The 18,156-nt window shown below is 45.6% G+C and overlaps 1 protein-coding gene across 1 annotated transcript in view; it reads left to right on the plus strand.

The window, feature by feature from the left end:
• Window positions 1–17,561, plus strand: part of LOC141050946 (uncharacterized) — a 277,364-nt gene extending 259,803 nt beyond the window's left edge. Inside the window, exon 10 of the mRNA XM_073547666.1 lies at window positions 14,963–17,561. Within this exon, the coding sequence (XP_073403767.1) occupies window positions 14,963–16,992 (2,030 nt within the window). The 3' untranslated portion in view covers window positions 16,993–17,561. The remainder of the gene's footprint in view (window positions 1–14,962) is intronic.
• The last annotated feature ends 595 nt before the right edge of the window (window positions 17,562–18,156 follow it).

Consider the following 18,156-nt stretch of genomic DNA (forward strand, 5'->3'; position numbering starts at 1 on the left):
CATTTAGCTGTGCATGGCTGTTTTGGTACACCTGTATGCTAGTGTTTTTTGATAACCCTACATGTGACACCAACACAGAATTATTTTGCAGTTGCTGGCGTTTTGGACATGTACCTACCTACCCAGCATGTCTTCTTTTGTAATTTTTGAGAAGGGGAAATAACTGTCATGGTGTGATTGTGGGATAGCTAATGTGTTTCTATACTGACCCTCAGGCTAGAGGTCCTTAGCTATCCATGTCCCCAGATTACAAAGGTCGGGATGCCTGAGTCTCATTCCTTACTAAGCTCCTAAGTAGCACCAGTCTGTTGAATGTATCGGGGAATACAAATTAGACAGACGGTAAAAGGAGCACAAACAACTGCATTTTCCTGGCAGTTGTGGACAAAATTTTTGTTAGTCTACCTGACTGGTTTTGTTTTTACAGAGCCCCTGATTTTCAATTTGTTAATCACAATTTGAACGCTTGCTGACTGGCATTATCAATTCCTTGGATATCTTTTCGTATCCATTTCTTGTTTTATACAGTTCAACTACATTTTTTCTGTCACCCATCACCCAAGGGAGGCTCCTTTCTCTGCATCAGTTGGTTTCCTGTCCTTGATGGGAGATCCTCAAGATGAAATCGGGAAGAAAGAAGTGGATGCCTGAAATGGCCGGGATTTGGCACGTTGGGTCTGCTGCTGCTCGGTGCCGTCAGCACCGTTAGCCCTCCCTGAGCTATCCAGCAGCACATCAGTGCCTGGAAAAAGGAAGAGGATGCTTGGACCGGGGGACAGCTGGGGTTCGGAAGTTGGACTGCTGCGGCTGTCTCCCAGGTATCGGTAGCACCACGGAGGTCAGGTTGCCTGCCCTCCCTGTGCAGTCAGAGGCCAACGCAGATGGATAAGGAAGCTGGACTTTGCCCTGCGTGATGCCCGGCTATGGCCTGGGTGCATGGTGGCTTCCTGTGGCCTCGGTGGGGCCTCCTTTATACAAGCGCTTTCCCCTCCCCGCCAGCGGGGTAACACCACACGTTTTGGGGATCGGAGGGCGGCCAGAGGTGGTAACATGGAAGCTCACACAACAGAGCGCCAGCAGGAGTTGCCCCAGAAAGGAGACCACAAGCGTCCTCATGACAGGAGGAAACGGGTCACAGCATCCACGCCACAGCAGCAATGGAGGTCACTCAGGCAACTCATGGGTGGACCATCATGCTATTTGGAAGGAGGGGTCAATAGTCTCTGGAGGAGACTTTACCGACATCATCCAGCCTCCAGATCAGGGAGTTACGAAGAAGTATAAAACTAAATTAAAGAACAAGGAGTGTCCCCTCTGTGGCCACCAGTTTGAGAAGTCCTGGACAAAGAAGTTATGTCAGGACTGTATAGATCGCACAATTTTAGAAGAATCCCAGGGATCTCATCTAATTTAAGATCACTCATTCAGTCCGAGGATCAAAGGACGGTTAGTGCTCTGGGGGATATTGCTAGTATGGGGAATGAAGTGGCAAGCCCATCCTTTTTAGCACCAGAGGACCATTCAGGATCAGACTTGGGGGACTCAGATCAGACAGGATCATCAGGCAGTAGTTCGGACCAGAGTGTCTGCTTTCCAGTAGAGGATACGGACAGTTTAAGGCTGTGCGTTCCACGATGGGCATAGTGGAAGAAAGACCTGAAAGATCTGCTCAAGATCTGATGTTCGGAGGCCTAGGGAGGAAAAGACGTTGAGTCTTCCCTATTAATGAGCAAATTCAGGACCTCATAAAGAGGAAATTGGAAAAAACAGACAAAAAGTCACAGGGGGTCATGAACATTCAGAGAAAATATCTGTTTGACGAGGAAGCATGTTCCTCCTGGGACAAGGCCCCAAAGTTAGACGTTGCCATTTCCAAGTTCTCAAAAAGATCTTCCCTCCCATTTGAAGATCTAGGTTCATTGAAGGAACCATTTGACGGGAAACGTTTTCTAAATGCAGCATTGGAGTCTTTGGCGGGAGCATTAAGACCTGCCATTGCCGCCACATGTACTGCTAGATTCCTAAAGGTCTGGTTGGACAATCTGGAAGACCAGCAGGAGCAACGGGTTCCGAGAGACACCATCTTTGCGGCTGTTCCCACCATAAAAGCCGCAGTAGCATTCTTGTCAGTGGACTCAGCGAAATTATCAGCCATGTCAGCAGCCTTGACAAATGCAGGTCGTCGAGCAGTGTGGCTGAAATGTTGGCCAGGAGACATGCAGGATAGGTTAATCTCTGCAACCTTCCCTGCAAAGGAAACTTCCTATTTTGGCCGGCCCTAGATGACTTCCTTGAAAAAGCTGGGGATAAGAAGAAAGGGTTTCCTAGGCCCCCCTTTTCTTCATTTCGGCGGTCCTTTCGGAGGGAACGCAGATCCAGCAGGCAGTCATACAGGCATCGGGACAAGTCAGATAGACAGTCCAGGAAGGAAAAAGGGTTCTTCTTTGGAAGACCCACCCGAGATGAAGACCTCCCAATGACTTGTCTTCCCAGGTAGGAGGGAAACTCTTAAGCTTCCTTCCGGCCTGGGAAAGGATTTCCTCCAGTGTCTGAATCCTCACAATTATAAAATCAGGCTTAAAACTAAGATCCTTCTCAACAAAAGCAACAGGCCTTGGAGACCGAGATTCTTTCACTACAGAAAAAAATTTACTGGAAGAGATTCCCTTAGGGGAAAGAGGGAAGAGGTTCTATTCCCCACTATTTCTGATAAAAAAAACAGATGCATCCTGGAGGACTAATATAAATCTAAAAGCCCTGAACAGATTTCTGTTTTATACCATCATTCAAGATGGAATCGGTGAGGATGGCGGTAAAGGTCCTTTTTATTCGGTCGTCCATGACAGCACCACCTGAGAGAGGGATCCGCCCTTCCTAGGAACAGGAAAACCTACAGATACAAAAGGGCGGCACCTCTCCCACGCATCAGTTGGTTTCCTGTTCCTACCAAGGACAGAACTCCCTACAGATCGTCCGTCATGGATAACTGAATTCCCAGGCCAGCGGACCGACTCATGTAGCGGGGGGTTCTCCTACCTCGGTCTCGCTGGGGGCCCTGGATGCGCCACGGTGGGTCCGGGTAGGATTTCCACTGCAGTGGTAAGAGCAGGCAGAGACAGGGTCCGGTGGGCGCCTTCTCCATGGGGCCGGTGAGGTAAGCGGTGTCCCCCTGTGTCTCCTTCCCCCGGGGGTGCGGTCCGTTCGGGCGGGTCCACAAAGGGAGCGGCGGTTCCGAGCCGGCGGCGCAGTGCTAGCCCCTTGCCGCGCGTTCCCGCGGCCTCTGTCGCGCGGCGGAAGTGACGCGGTGGAGGGGGCGGGGCCTAGCGCCGAAACCGGAAGTCGGATGCCGGTCGACTTCCGGTTGTTGTGGACACGCGCCGATGCGCGCCCGCCGCCTGAGGGGGCCGGGCCTGAAGGGGAGGGGGAGGATCGCGAGGAGCGGTCCAATGGGGGGCCCGAACACCGGACGGAGTCCCTGCTGATCCGGAGGGGAAGCCTTCTTAAGACAGAAGGCATTGCTGCTGAGGTGCTTCTGGAGGCCCAGCGATGGACACAACAGAAGCCCCCTTGGACCCACAAGAGGTGCAGCCCGTGGCAAAGCACCCCAGTGACCAGCCTAAGAGGCGGAAGGAGGGACGTTCGAGTGGACAGAGCCACAGTAGTTCCTCTAGGCCAAAGGATCCTCCTGCAGCCCCCCATGATCCGGTACCTGTCCTCATCTGCAAGGGTAAGAGATCTGCGAGAATGTACCCTGATGCAGTGTCCCCTTATGTTTTTTGATTCTCAGGGGAAGAAGGCCACAGGGAAGCAGAAGCACAAGGAATGTGCCCTCTGTAGTTGCCCCTTACCAGATGGCCACCCTAAAAGATTGTGTCAGTCTTGCGTGAGACAGACGGTAGGGACGGAGATGAGGAGTAGAACGTGAGTGGAGTATCAGACTCTTACACTCTTCCCTATTTATGCAGGTAGCGGAAGAAGCTCCAAGCTTCGCTACAGACCTGAGGCAATTAATCAGGACTGAAATAAAAGCCCTATCAAAAGAAGATTCTGCTAAAAGAAGACGGGCTAGTGTTTCAGGCTCAGAATCTTCAGTCGGCCCTAGGAGGGAAGATATCTCCTCAGAGTCCTCGGCCTCCTCTTCTTCTTCCGAAGAGGATTCCAGCCGGTTCTGTTTTCCCTTGGACCAAATGGATAAATTAATTAAAACCATAAGGTCAACCATGGGGGTAGAAGAAAAAAAGACAGAACTGTCTGCTCAGGACATTATGTTCGGGGGTCTAGACCCCAGAAAGCAAAGGACTTTTCCATTAAACGAAAGAGTCCAGAGCCTGATAGACAGGGAGTGGAAAAAAACGGAAAAAAGGGGTTCTATGCCGCCTGCTTTCAAGCGAAGATACCCCTTTGAGGACCCAATAGTAAGTCGATGGGATAAGGCCCCCAAGCTGGATGCAGCGGTAGCTAAGGCCTCCAAAAAGTCATCTATACCCTTCGACGATATGGCCTCCCTTAAAGACCCCCTAGATAAAAAGGCAGATTCCTTTTTAAAGGGCACATGGGAGATGTCAGCAGGTGCCCTAAGGCCAGCAATAGCAGCCACGTGCGTAGCCAGATCCATGATGGTTTGGCTGGATCAATTGGACTCCCAGCTAAAGGATGGAACCTCGCGAGCTTCCATCCGTAAGTCTCTTCCAATTATCCAGAATGCTGCTGCCTTTTTGGCAGATGCCTCGGCAGACTCAGTAAGAATGGTGGCCAGGTCTGCAAGTTTGTCTAATTCGGCCCGAAGAGCCCTCTGGTTAAAATGCTGGTCGGGAGATATCCAAGCCAGGTCCCGTCTCTGTTCTATCCCCTGTGAGGGTGAATACTTGTTCGGCCCCGTCCTAGACGAACTGTTAGAGAAAGCCGGGGATGAGAAAAAGAAATTTCCGAGTCTGCCGAATACATCCTGGAGACGTCCCTTTTCTAGGAAAGGGTATTCCCGCAGGAGGCAGGCCAGAGATTAGAACAGATGGGACAACAAGAAAACCAGAGGTACGAGCTTCATGTTCGGAGGAGGGGGGCGCCAAGAAGGTCCATCACGGGATAATAAGAAGCCGCCCCAATGACTAGTGGCTCCGGTAGGAGGAAGATTATCTGCCTTCTACCCGGCCTGGGCCAGAATCTCAAATAGCAGCTGGATACTGGGGGTGATAGCTACAGGACTGCACCTAGAGTTCTCCTGCGTTCCCCAAGATCGGTTCAGGGTAACTCCGCTCAAATCTTCCCCGCTAGAACAAGCTGCCCTGGAGACCGAGGTCCTCGAGCTACTGGACAAAAAAGTCCTGACGAGAGTTCCAGAGGAAGAGAAGGGGAAAGGCTTCTATTCCCCCCTGTTCTTGGTCCGTAAACCGGACGACTCATTTAGGGCTATATTTAACCTCAAAGCCCTCAATAAATTCCTGGTCGTACGTCCGTTTAAAATGGAAACCATTAACACCGCAATAAAAATACTGTTTCAAAACTGCTTCATGGTGGTCCTAGATCTGAAAGACGCTTACTACCATATACCCATATGTCTAGCACACCAACCTTTCCTTAGACTGGCGGTTCAGTTGGAGGGGTCAATCCAGCACTTCCAGTACGCGGCCTTACCCTTCGGGGTGGCAGTTGCGCCCCGAGTATTCACCAAAGTGATGGCAGAGGTGATGGCCCATCTGCGCGAGCTAAACATTCTAGTCGTTCCCTATCTAGATGACCTCCTTATAATAGGCAGTTCAGTCGAGCAGTGTTTAGAACAATTACAGGAAACAACGGCGGCTCTAGAGCGGTTGGGATGGCTACTTAATATCAAAAACTCCCGTTTACAGCCATTAAAAATTCAACAATTTTTAGGCCTAACCCTAGATTCTAAAAAGCAGGAATGCCGTCTGCCCCCAGAGAAACTGCTGCACCTGCATGGCCGGGTCCTGAACGCTTCCAACAACCCCTCCATGTCCCTCAGGAAAGCCATGTCCCTGTTGGGTTCCCTCTCGTCCTGCATTCCCGCGGTCCAGTGGGCCCAAGTTCATACGAGAACTCTACAGGGCGAAGTTTTATGGTATCAGAGGATTCTTGGGGGTAACTTAGAAGGTCGACTGACCTTATCCAGAAACACAATAGGGTCCCTGGAGTGGTGGCTAGAAAGAAATAACTTGTCTAGAGGGGTCCCTTGGGAGTATAACATTACCCGCGTGGTCACCACGGATGCAAGTCCTTCCGGTTGGGGGGCGCATATGGAGGAAATTCTGGTCCAGGGCCTATGGGAACGGGATCAGATACAAATGTCTTCTAATTTGAAAGAATTGTCAGCGGTAGTACACGCAGCTAAAGAGCTCCTTATGTATCTACAGGGCCATCACGTACGAGTTCTCTCGGACAATCGAGTGGTCGTGGCCTATATCAACCACCAAGGCGGAACTCGATCCAAAACTCTGATGAATGTGGCAGGACAGTTGTTCCAGCTAGCAGAGCGGCATTTTTTATCCCTCACGGCTCTTCACATAAGAGGAAAAGAGAACGTCGTGGCAGATTTCCTAAGCCGCAATCTGTTAAAACAAGGAGAGTGGGCCTTAAACACCTCCATTTTCGTTCAGATCGTGCAGAGATGGGGTCAACCAGAGGTGGATCTATTCGCCACCAAGGAGAACTCAAAAACGAGACAGTTTTGCTCCCTAAATCCCAGGGAGACTCCTCTGGCAGTAGATGCGCTACTGATAAAATGGGACTTCAGGCTAGCCTACGCCTTTCCTCCCCTATCTCTACTTCCTCTGGTGTTGAGGAAGATCAGGAAGGACAGGGCAAGGGTCATAGTCATCGCCCCGTTCTGGCCCAGAAGAGCATGGTTCTCGAACCTCAGGATCATGTCGGTAGACGATCCTTGGGTTCTCCCGGACATCCCGGACCTTCTGTCCCAGGGCCCGGTCTTCCACCCTCAGGTGGCTGGCCTACATCTCACGGCGTGGAATTTGAGCGGTCACTGCTAAAAAGTAAAGGCTTCTCCCCAGACCTAATTGACACTCTACTAAAAAGTAGGAAAGTGGTGACAACTAAGATTTACGTCAGAATTTGGAAAAGATTCCTCCAAAGCTCAAATATAAATACTGATGATTCCGTCCCTATAGGCCAGATCTTGGAATTTTTACAAAAAGGGCTGGACCTGGGTCTCTCCACCAGTACCCTTAAAGTACAGGTATCCGCCTTAGGGGCCCTCTTTAGCTGCAACATCGCGGCTAATTACTGGGTCAATAGGTTTATCAAAGCAGCGAGTAGGTCCAGACCAATAGTAAAGAATAGACTCACGCCATGGGATTTGAACCTAGTCCTCACAGCTATGACAGAAGCGCCATTTGAACCCATCTCGTCAGCCTCTATTAGGAGCCTGTCCCTCAAGATAGCTTTCCTGATGGCCATAACGTCAGCCCGTAGGGTAAGCTACATTCAGGCATTGTCTAGGCGCCCACCTTTTCTTCAGGTAAAAGAGGATAGGGTAATACTTAGACCTGACCCAGCGTATCTACCAAAAGTAGCCTCCAGCTTTCATAGGTCGCAGGAAATAGTCCTCCCATCCTTCCTCCCTAAACCAACTAATGAGAAAGAGGAGAAGCTACACACTTTAGATGTTAGGAGATGCCTCTTAGAGTATCTAGCGGCTACCGATCCCTGGAAGAAGGACAATGCCCTCTTTGTCTCCTACCAAGGCCCTAGGAAAGGTCTTAGGGTGTCCAAAAGTACACTAGCCAGATGGATTAGAGAAGCAATCTCGTTAGCTTATACCTCAAAAGGTAGAGTAGCTCCGGAGAAATTGAAGGCGCATTCCACCAGAGCCGTGGCGACCTCGTGGGCCGAGAGATCGGAAGTCTCCATCGACCAGATTTGTAAGGCGGCCACTTGGTCCTCTCCGAGCACTTTTTATAGTCATTATAGGCTAGACTTGGGTGCTTCTGCAGACCTCTCCTTCGGTATCAGGGTTCTGCAGGCTGTAGTCCCCCCCTAAAGTAGTGATTACTCTCTGTAATTCTCTCAGGTGGTGCTGTCATGGACGACCGAATAAAGTCTTAGTTACTCACCGGTTAACTGTATTTTTCGGAGTCCATGACAGCACCCATAGATTCCCTTCCCTTAGTCAAATTGGGTGTGCACGTCTTCCCTTTGTACATATCCACGGGTGATAAAAATTTAAGTATTAATATTGTTGTACATATAATCATGCATTAACCTTGGAGGTCCTCTTTTATGCTCTGTAATCCAACTGATGCGTGGGAAAGGTGCCGCCCTTTTGTATCTGTAGGTTTTCCTGTTCCTAGGAAGGGTGGATCCCTCTCTCAGGTGGTGCTGTCATGGACTCCAAAAAATACCGTTAACCGGTGAGTAACTAAGACTTTCCACATTGTGACATGGTGGTCCTGGACCTCAAGGACGCACACTATCATGTTCCTATCCGCGAGCAATATCGGAAATTCCTCAGAGTAGCGGTGCAGATACAGTCACAAATAAGGCACTTTCAGTAAGTACATGGCTCTCCCGTTTGGTTTAGCAAACTGGATTTTTACAAAGTTAATATCAGAAGTGACTGCCCATCTCAGAGAAAAGGACGTGTTAGTAGTTCCTTATTTAGACAATTTCCTAATCGTGGGAAATTCTCACTTACATTGCCAGGAACAGGTCAGAATTGTCAGAGACACTTTAGAGACTCTGGGGTGGCCTCTAAACCTGGAGAAATCCAGATTGCAGCCACAGATAATGCAGGTTTTTTTAGGGTTAATACTGGATTCGGTAACCCAGGAGTGCCGCCTTCCAGACGACAAGGAAGGATAGATCAGAGATCTGATTCGAGCATCAGTGTCAAATCCGAAAATGACCCTCAGGAAGGCAATGACGCTGTTGGGGTCCCTAACCACCTGCATACCAGCAGTAAAATGGGCCCAGTTCCATACACGAGAGCTTCAATGGTGGGTGCTAGAAATCGAACAGGTCTTGGAAAAAAAGTTAAGGCTCCTGCAGACGGTCATCCAGTCCCTCAGATGGTGGTTGCACATCGATCTAGCTCCCAGAGGAGAACCCTGGACAATAGTAATATCAAGGATAGTAGCAACAGACGCCAGTCCCTGGATGTGGGGAGCCCACCTAGATGAAATCTGGCTACAGGGCGCCTGATCAGAGGAAGAGAGATTGCTCTCATCAAACAGTTGGGAGCTCCTGGCAGTAGAAAAAACATTGAAGGGTTTGTTACCCCATCTGCAGGGTCATCATGTAAGAGTAATGTCCGGCAATCGAACCACAGTTGCGTGTAAATCATCAATTAGGCACTCGGTCCTGTTCCCTAATGTCAATAGCAGGAAGGATATCTCTTCTGGCAAAAATGCACCTCCTCTCATTGTCTGCCCTGCATATCAAAGGAGCAGAAAACTTAAGGGCAGACTTTCTAAGCCGCAATTGGCTAAAACAAGGGGAGTGGTCCCTGAAGGAATTAGTGTTCCAGCAGCTTGTGGCCATGTGGGGTCGTCCCCAGATCTCTTTGCTTCAAGAAGCCACAGGAAAGTCCGAAAGTTCTGTTCTCTAAATTCGGCAGACAAGCCTCACAGAGTAGACGCGTTTCAGATGAAATGGACACCAGGTCTTCTCTACGCCTTTCCCCTAAAATGCCTGATCCCTTCAGTTTTGAGAAAAATCAGGGAGGACAGCGCCACGGTGATCTTGATAGCTCCGTTTTGGCCAAAGAGGCCTTGGTTCTATTGGCTGAGGACAGTGTCGATAACAGACCCATGGGTTCTTCCAGAAAACCGGGTTCTACTATCCCAGGGACCTTTTCTCCACCCTCAGATGTCCAGGCTGCATTTAACAGCCTGGAATTTGAAAGGTCACTGTTAGCGAAAAGGGGGTTTTCTGCTCAGTTAGTGTCCACCCTGCTTAGTAGCAGAAAACCAGTAACCACCAGAATATATGGGAGGCAGGGCCGGCGTTAGGGGCAGGCAGACCAGGCAGCTGCATAGGGCCCCCGCTCCCCCAGGGGCCCAAGCTAGCGGCACATCACACCACGGCTATGGGGCCCCAGTGAGGCAGGGGGCCCCCGCCGCTGCTATATACCATGTTGGGCTGTGCTGCTATATACCATGGTGGGATGTGCTGCTATATACCATGGGGGTACATTTTACATTATATTCTATGGGGGAGGCTGTGTTATATAATATGGGGGGCTACATTATATTCTATGGGGAGGTGGGCTGTATTATATTCTATTTGGGGCTACATTATATTCTATAGGGTGCTGTATTATATTTATTATATTCTATGGGGGTGATTGCATCATACTCTATAAGGAGGCTACATTATACTATATGAGGAGGCTACATTGTATTCTATGTGGGGCTGCATTATATTGTATGGGGTCTTCGTTATACTTTATGAGGGGGCTACATTATATTCTATGGGGGCTGCATTTTACTATATGAGGAGGGCTACATTATATTCTATGGAGGGGCTACATTATACTATATGAGGGGGGGCTGCATTATATTCTATGGGGGGTTACATTATATTCTGTGGAGTGGTTGCATTATACTCTTGGGTGGATGCATTATAGTCTATGGGGGGTTAAATTATACTCTGTAGGGTGGCTGCATTATACTCTGTGGGGTGGCTGCATTATGTTCTATGGGGTGGCTGCATTATACTATATGTGGGCTGCATTATACTGTATCAAGGACTATGGGGAATACATTATATGAAGAGCTATGGGGTGCATTATACTATGGGAAGTGAATTGTACTACATGGATGACTATGGCGGTGCATTATACCATATGGAGCACTATGAGGAGTGTATTATACTATATGGAGGACTGAGCAGTGTATTTTAATATATGGAGGACTATGAGGAGTGTATTATACAATATAGAGGACTATGGGCCACATTATATGGAGGACTATTGGGTTTAAACTGTAGATGTGCTGCTGATAACATGATACTGTATGGTGATCCATTACTGATAGTTCTGTCCCTATCATTCTTCCTCAGATGGTGGATTGAGGCCAGGAAACAAGTGTTGAACGATTTCAATATTGTCGATCACACTCATTTAGCGACCTGAACTCAGCGCATGTAAATACAACCGAATACTGCTTCTGTATGATGTGCAATATGTTAGCATTTGGGGCCCCATTTTAATCTTTGCCTAGGGCCCCACTTTTCCTAAAACCGGCCCTGGTCCCAAGGAGGGGGTCTAGGTGAGGCAACTGAGCTGGACCTACTACAGGACCTAATGAATCTGGCCACCCACCTATTATTTGCTAAGTCACAATTATATAAGGCCCCTAAGGCTGAAATCTGTACCTTAAGGGTACTAACTGCTAGGCCCCGGTACAACCCCTTCCGAAGGAACTCATGTATGGCCACTAGCGGGAGCTCTCCTTCCCATACTGCAACCACAAGGAATAGGAATTTTGCTCAAGTCCTCCCATCAGGGCCGGTTTTAGGAAAAGTGGGGCCCTAGGCAAAGATTAAAATGGGGCCCCAAATGCTAACATATTGCACATCATACAGAAGCATTTTTCGGTTGTATTTACATGCGCTGAGTTCAGGTCGCTAAATGAGTGTGATCGACAATATTGAAATCGTTCAACACTTGTTTCCTGGCCTCAATCCACCATCTGAGGAAGAATGATGGGGACAGAACTATCAGTAATGGATCACCATACAGTATCATGTTATCAGCAGCACATCTACAGTTTAAACCCAATAGTCCTCCATATAATGTGGCCCATAGTCCTCTATATTGTATAATACACTCCTCATAGTCCTCCATATATTAAAATACACTGCTCAGTCCTCCATATAGTATAATACACTCCTCATAGTGCTCCATATGATATAATGCACCGCCATAGTCATCCATGTAGTACAATTCACTTCCCATAGTATAATGCACCCCATAGCTCTTCATATAATGTATTCCCCATAGTCCTCGATACAGTATAATGCAGCCCACATATAGTATAATGCAGCCACCCCATAGAACATAATGCAGCCACCCCACAGAGTATAATGCAGCCACCCTACAGAGTATAATTTAACCCCATAGACTATAATGCATCCACCCCAGAGTATAATGCAACCACTCCACAGAATATAATGTAACCCCCCATAGAATATAATGCAGCCCCCCTCATATAGTATAATGTAGCCCCTCCATAGAATATAATGTAGCCCTCCTCATATAGTAAAATGCAGCCCCCATAGAATATAATGTAGCCCCCTCATAAAGTATAACGAAGACCCCATACAATATAATGCAGCCCCACATAGAATACAATGTAGCCTCCTCATATAGTATAATGTAGCCTCCTTATAGAGTATGATGCAATCACCCCCATAGAATATAATAAATATAATACAGCACCCTATAGAATATAATGTAGCCCCAAATAGAATATAATACAGCCCACCTCCCCATAGAATATAATGTAGCCCCCCATATTATATAACACAGCCTCCCCCATAGAATATAATGTAATATGTACCCCCATGGTATATAGCAGCACAGCCCACCATGGTATATAGCAGCACAGCCCACCATGGTATATAGCAGCGACGGGGGCCCCCTGCCTCACTGGGGCCCCATAGCCGCGGTGTGATGTGCCGCTAGCTTGGGCCCCTGGGGGAGCGGGGGCCCTAGGCAGCTGCCTGGTCTGCCTGCCCCTAACGCCAGCCCTGCTTGGGACCTAAATTTGGTCTTGAAAGTATTAATGCAGAGTCCATTTGAACCATTAACTTCGGCCTCGGACATGGTGGTCTCATGAAAAACAGCCCTACTTTTAGCTCTCACCTCGGCCCGTAGAATAGGGGATTTGCAACATTGTCAGCAGACCATCCTTATACACAGGTCATGGAAGATGAGCTGGATCTAGGCGCAAGAAAATCCTATCTTCCCAAGGTAGTGTCGACTTTTCACAGGGCTCAGGAGATAGTGTTGCCATCTTTTTGACCTAGTCCCAGTAACCAGAATGAGGAAAGTTTGCATACCTTGGATGTTAGGAGGTGCCTTCTATGTTAACTAGAAATAACAGAACCCTGGAAAAGGCAGAGGGCCCTATTTGTCTCCTTTCAGGGGTCTAGAAAGAGTCTTAAAGTATCTAAGCAGACTTTAACGAGGTGGGTGAGAGAAGCCATAGAGCTAGCCTGTGTCAGCGCAGGTAGGGCTATTCCTGCAGGTCTGAAGGCCCATTCCATGAGAGCCATTGGGCAGTCCTGGGTGGAAAGAGCAGATACCTCCATCGACCAGGTTTGTAAGGTGGCCACATGGTCCTCTCCTTTTACTTTCTCCAGACACTATAGGTTGGATCTATCTGCTTCCTCTGACCTCACATTCGGGAGAAGGGTTCCTGCAAGCTGTAATCTCTCACTAGAAGCTGCAAGTCTCTGAAATTCTCATGGTGCCGTCATGGGTGACTGAAAAACATGGTTATTACTTAGTTGGTAATGTGTTTTTTCATAACCCATGACGGCACCTCCCTATTTAATCACTACTTTTTTCGGTGAGTCGTAGTTGTTAGTGAGCGTGGATAGTAGGAATTTAGATGTATAGTCTGGTAAGTTATTTTGTGTGTACACTAACTGGCGGAGTTCCTCTCATGCTCTGGAAAACAACTGATGTGGAGAGAGAAGCAGCCCTTTTCATCTTTAAGGTTTCCTGTCCTTGAAGGTCGGATCCCCTCTCTCGTGGTGCCATGGGTTACGAATAAACACATTACCAGGTAAGGAATACCCGTGTTTTCCGTAGATCCGTTGACAATTCTTTCGCTTTGCCCATTAATCACAATCCAGAAATGTCAGTGACTGGATGAAAGATGCAAGAGTCTTTCTGGATCCCCGAAACCCACACTGCTTGTAATCAGCGTGTGTTCATATAAGCTAACAGGTCACAGGTGAGGATGTTATCTTTAGTAGCCATTCAAACCCATTTGTGTCAACTTTTGGGCATGTTATAAGGACAAAATCACCAGGGTGTGTGAAATTTTGATAGGGTCATTTGGATGTTTTGGGTTGTCATTATGATTTAAAAACAGAAAACACAGAAGTTTAACAATAAATAGCTTCACCCAACCACTAACCATGAGTGGAGAAAAAGGTTTGGTGTTATCATTCATATTCTCTGAAAAAAGGCCTAGAAAGCAAAAGTTTCACCGGGGTATGTAAACTTTTGAGCACACCTGTATTTATGAGCTGTTGATCTACGGACTGATTCACTGTAAATAAATTCACCTTGTTTTGCAACATTTCATTTTGATTCCCATATTTACTCCCACTCCCGGTATGGATTAGAACCCTACTAGGGCACCTCATCCATTCCCTGTGGAGTGCCATTTTATGATTTTTCTAAATCACTCGTCTCAGTCACAGGAGGATGATGCTACATCTGACAGTGACACGGTCAGATTGAGTCAGGTTTCTACATAGTCGTCAGTCACAATAAGAGTTGATCTTTTACATTGTGGACTTTCAAATTCATCAATGAATTGGTAAGATGTGGTGCACTTGTCCTGATATTGTGGCTTATGTGTACATTACCAATCTGTTCGAATGTGCTTTGCTCTGTATTAGAACACTTGGACCTGTCAGAAAATGTATGAGATGGAATCGCCTAATAAAACTGAATAAAGATCACTTTTATGAGTCTCCCCTGAACATGTACCTGAAACCAATTTGATGACCGACACCGTCAAACATGAACTGAGAAGATGTCTAAAATAGAGAAGTGACAATTTGAAATGACATAACTTGTTGGCCTAACACTGTAAACTATTAATCTCTCTTTGTAATTTATTGTCTTAGGCTGTCAATAATTGAATTGTATTGCAGATTGCATGGAAATGCTATAAAGTTTATAATATAAATAGTAATATAATTCTAATGCAATGTTACTGACAAATATCATTTTTATTCTTGGCAGATGACTGTACCACGAGCTCAGAGGGATTTCTCATGTTTTCAGATTTTCCAGCGAATATTCTTGGTATCACACCAAATACTTATGATGAACATGTCATTCTACCAGATACTCCTCAAGAGCTTCTAAAAACAAATCTGTCATTTGATCTTTTTCAGCAAGTCCTTTTTTCTTCATCAAAGACAAATATGCAAAATAAAAGTCACATAAGCGCTGTTGAACATGAAATAGCTCACATAGGGGAGAAACGATTTTCATGTTCAGAATGTGGGAAAGGTTTCAATTCTAAATCAGGACTTGTAATACATCAGAGAAGTCACACAGGGGAAAAGCCATATTCATGTTCAGAATGTAGGAAATGTTTTACAGACAAATCATGTCTTGTTAAACATCAGAGAATTCACACAGGAGAGAAGCCATATTCATGTTCAGAATGTGGGAAATGTTTTAATCGGAAAGCAAGTCTTGTCATACATCTAAGAATTCACACAGGGGAGAAGCCTTATTCATGTTCAGACTGTGGTAAACATTATAGTTTGAAATCCAAACTTGTAATTCATCAGAGAATTCACACAGGGGAGAAGCCATTTTTTTGCTCCAAGTGTGGAAAAATGTTCAAAGAACAATCAGTTTTAATTTTACATGAGAGAATTCACACAGGGAAGAAGCCATATTTATGTTCAGAATGTGGGAAATGTTTTAATCGGAAAGGAAATCTTGTTTCGCATCAGAAAACTCACACAGGCGAGAAGCCATATTCATGTCCAGAATGTGGAAAACAGTATAGTGAGAAATACATTCTTGTTAAACATCAGAGAAATCACACAGGGGAGAAGCCATTTTATTGTTCAGAATGTGGAAAATCTTTTACAGAGAAGTCACATCTTATTACACATCAGAGAAATCACACAGTAGAGAAGCCATATTCATGTTCAGAATGTGGAAAACAGTATAGTGAGAAATCCTATCTTGTTAAACATCAAAGAACTCACACAGGGGAGAAGCCATTTTATTGTTCAGAATGCGGAAAATGTTTTACAGAGAAATCATGTCTTGTTGCACATCAGAGAATTCACACAGGGGAAAAGCCTTTTTTATGTTCAGAATGTGGGAAATGTTATTATTCCAAATCTTCTCTTGTTAAACATCAGAGAACTCATAGAGGGGATAAGCAATTTTCTTGCTCAGAGTGTGGGAAATGTTTTAACCAAAAAGCACATCTTATTAGACATCAGAGAATTCACACAGGAGAGAAGCTTTTTTCATGTTCAGAATGTGGAAGACGTTTTAGAGAGAAATCATTTCTTGTTAAACATCAGAGCATTCACACTGGAGATGAGCCTTTTTCATGCTCAGATTGTGGGAAATGTTTTAAAGATAAAACAAGCCTTGTTAGACATCAGATAAGTCACACAGGCAACAAGGCATTTTCATGCTCTGAATGTGGGAAAGTTTTTAAAAAGAAATCACTTTTAATTAGGCATCAGAGAATTCACACAGGGCAAAAGCCATATTCATGTTCAGAATGTGGGAAATGTTTTTCAATGAAACACCACCTTGTTAAACATCAGAGAATTCACACAGGGGAGAAGCCATTTTCATGTTTAAGCTGTGGAAAATGTTTTACAGAGAAATCAAGTCTTGATCTACATCAGATAACTCATACAGGTCAGAAACCATTTTCATGTTCAGAATGTGGGAAGGGTTACAATACTAAATCAAGACTTGTAATACATCAGAGAACTCACACAGGGGATAAGCCATTTTCATGTTCCGAGTGTGGGAAATATTTTTGCGTTAAATCAGATCTTTATAGACATCGTAGAATTCACACAGGGGAAAGGCCATTTTCATGTTCCGAGTGTGGGAAATGTTTTTGCTATAAATCAGATCTTTATAGACATCGTAGAATTCACACAGGGGATAAGCCATTTTCATGTTACGAGTGTGGGAAATGTTTTTGCTATAAATCAGATCTTTATAGACATTGTAGAATTCACACAGGTGAAAAAACATTTTCGTGTTCAAATTGAGGGAAATGTTTTAATCGGAAAACATCTCTTCACATGTTAGAAAACGCACACAAAACCGTAGTCCTTTTCTTTATTTAGTTGACAATGTAAAAGAAGAAATACAAGTTATATTAAAGTGTTAAAAAAGAAAGGGAAACACTTTTTAGAGCAGTAAATGATTAAAAATGTTCACAATTACGAGGGGCGCCTGAAAACTTCGAGGCCCACCCATGAAATCTTTTTTGCATGGTCTTGTTTTGCAATGCAATATGTTATTTAGTTAGTTGAATGGTCTCATGAGCAATCTGGATTTATTTTCATTTTTTTGTTTCCGTTACAGCATTTTAAAGTTGGGTTGCAAGGCTGAAATATGGAAATGGAGAAGTTGGCAAAGTTCACACATCGGCTGCTGCAATTCACTCCTGTGGTTTCCAACTGCTTCAGCACCCACCCTATTCCCCTGATTTGGCTCCCTCGGACTATCACCTATTCCCACAGATGAAAAAGCACCTTGGTGGAAGGTGGAATTGCAGCCATTGCAACAGCCATTTCCATTTCCATATTTCAGCCTTGCGACCCAACTTTAAAATGCTGTAACGGAAACAGAAAAAATCTAAATAAATTCAGATTGCTCATGAGACCATTCAACTAACTAAATAACATATTGCATTGCAGAACAAGACCATGCAAAAAAGATTTCATGGGTGGGCCTCAAAGTTTTCAGGCGCCCCTCGTACCATTGACTTATTTGAAACAATTAGTATCCAAATAATACACAGATACTCTTATATATGAACAGTGTGTATAATATATTTTACATTTACAGTACAACTGCAGCATAAAAAGGTTGTTCAGTGATGCGTTTTGTTATCTATTTGACATTGACTATGGAGAGTTGCTGCTCTAACGATCAGGACAGTTGCTAAAGTAATCATCCTATATCCTGCTTGTCTCATCCCATCAATAGGGTGACCTCATAATTTGATGTGACCAGGGGGGTTCATAGAAATTATGAGGTCCCAAATCAAGTCTAAATTGGAAACTCTTTCAAACCACTCACCCCCAAATGAAACTATTTATCATAGTCATGAAAAGTATAATTCACAACGCTAAAAGAGAAATGTATTTTGCACACAATAGTAGTGATGCTCCTTCGTGTTCCACCAACTATGATATACCTTCCAT

Source organism: Dendrobates tinctorius, unplaced genomic scaffold (genome assembly GCF_039654945.1).
Source record: "Dendrobates tinctorius isolate UK_male_01 unplaced genomic scaffold, ASM3965494v1 ptg000155l, whole genome shotgun sequence".
NCBI lineage: Eukaryota > Metazoa > Chordata > Amphibia > Anura > Dendrobatidae > Dendrobates > Dendrobates tinctorius.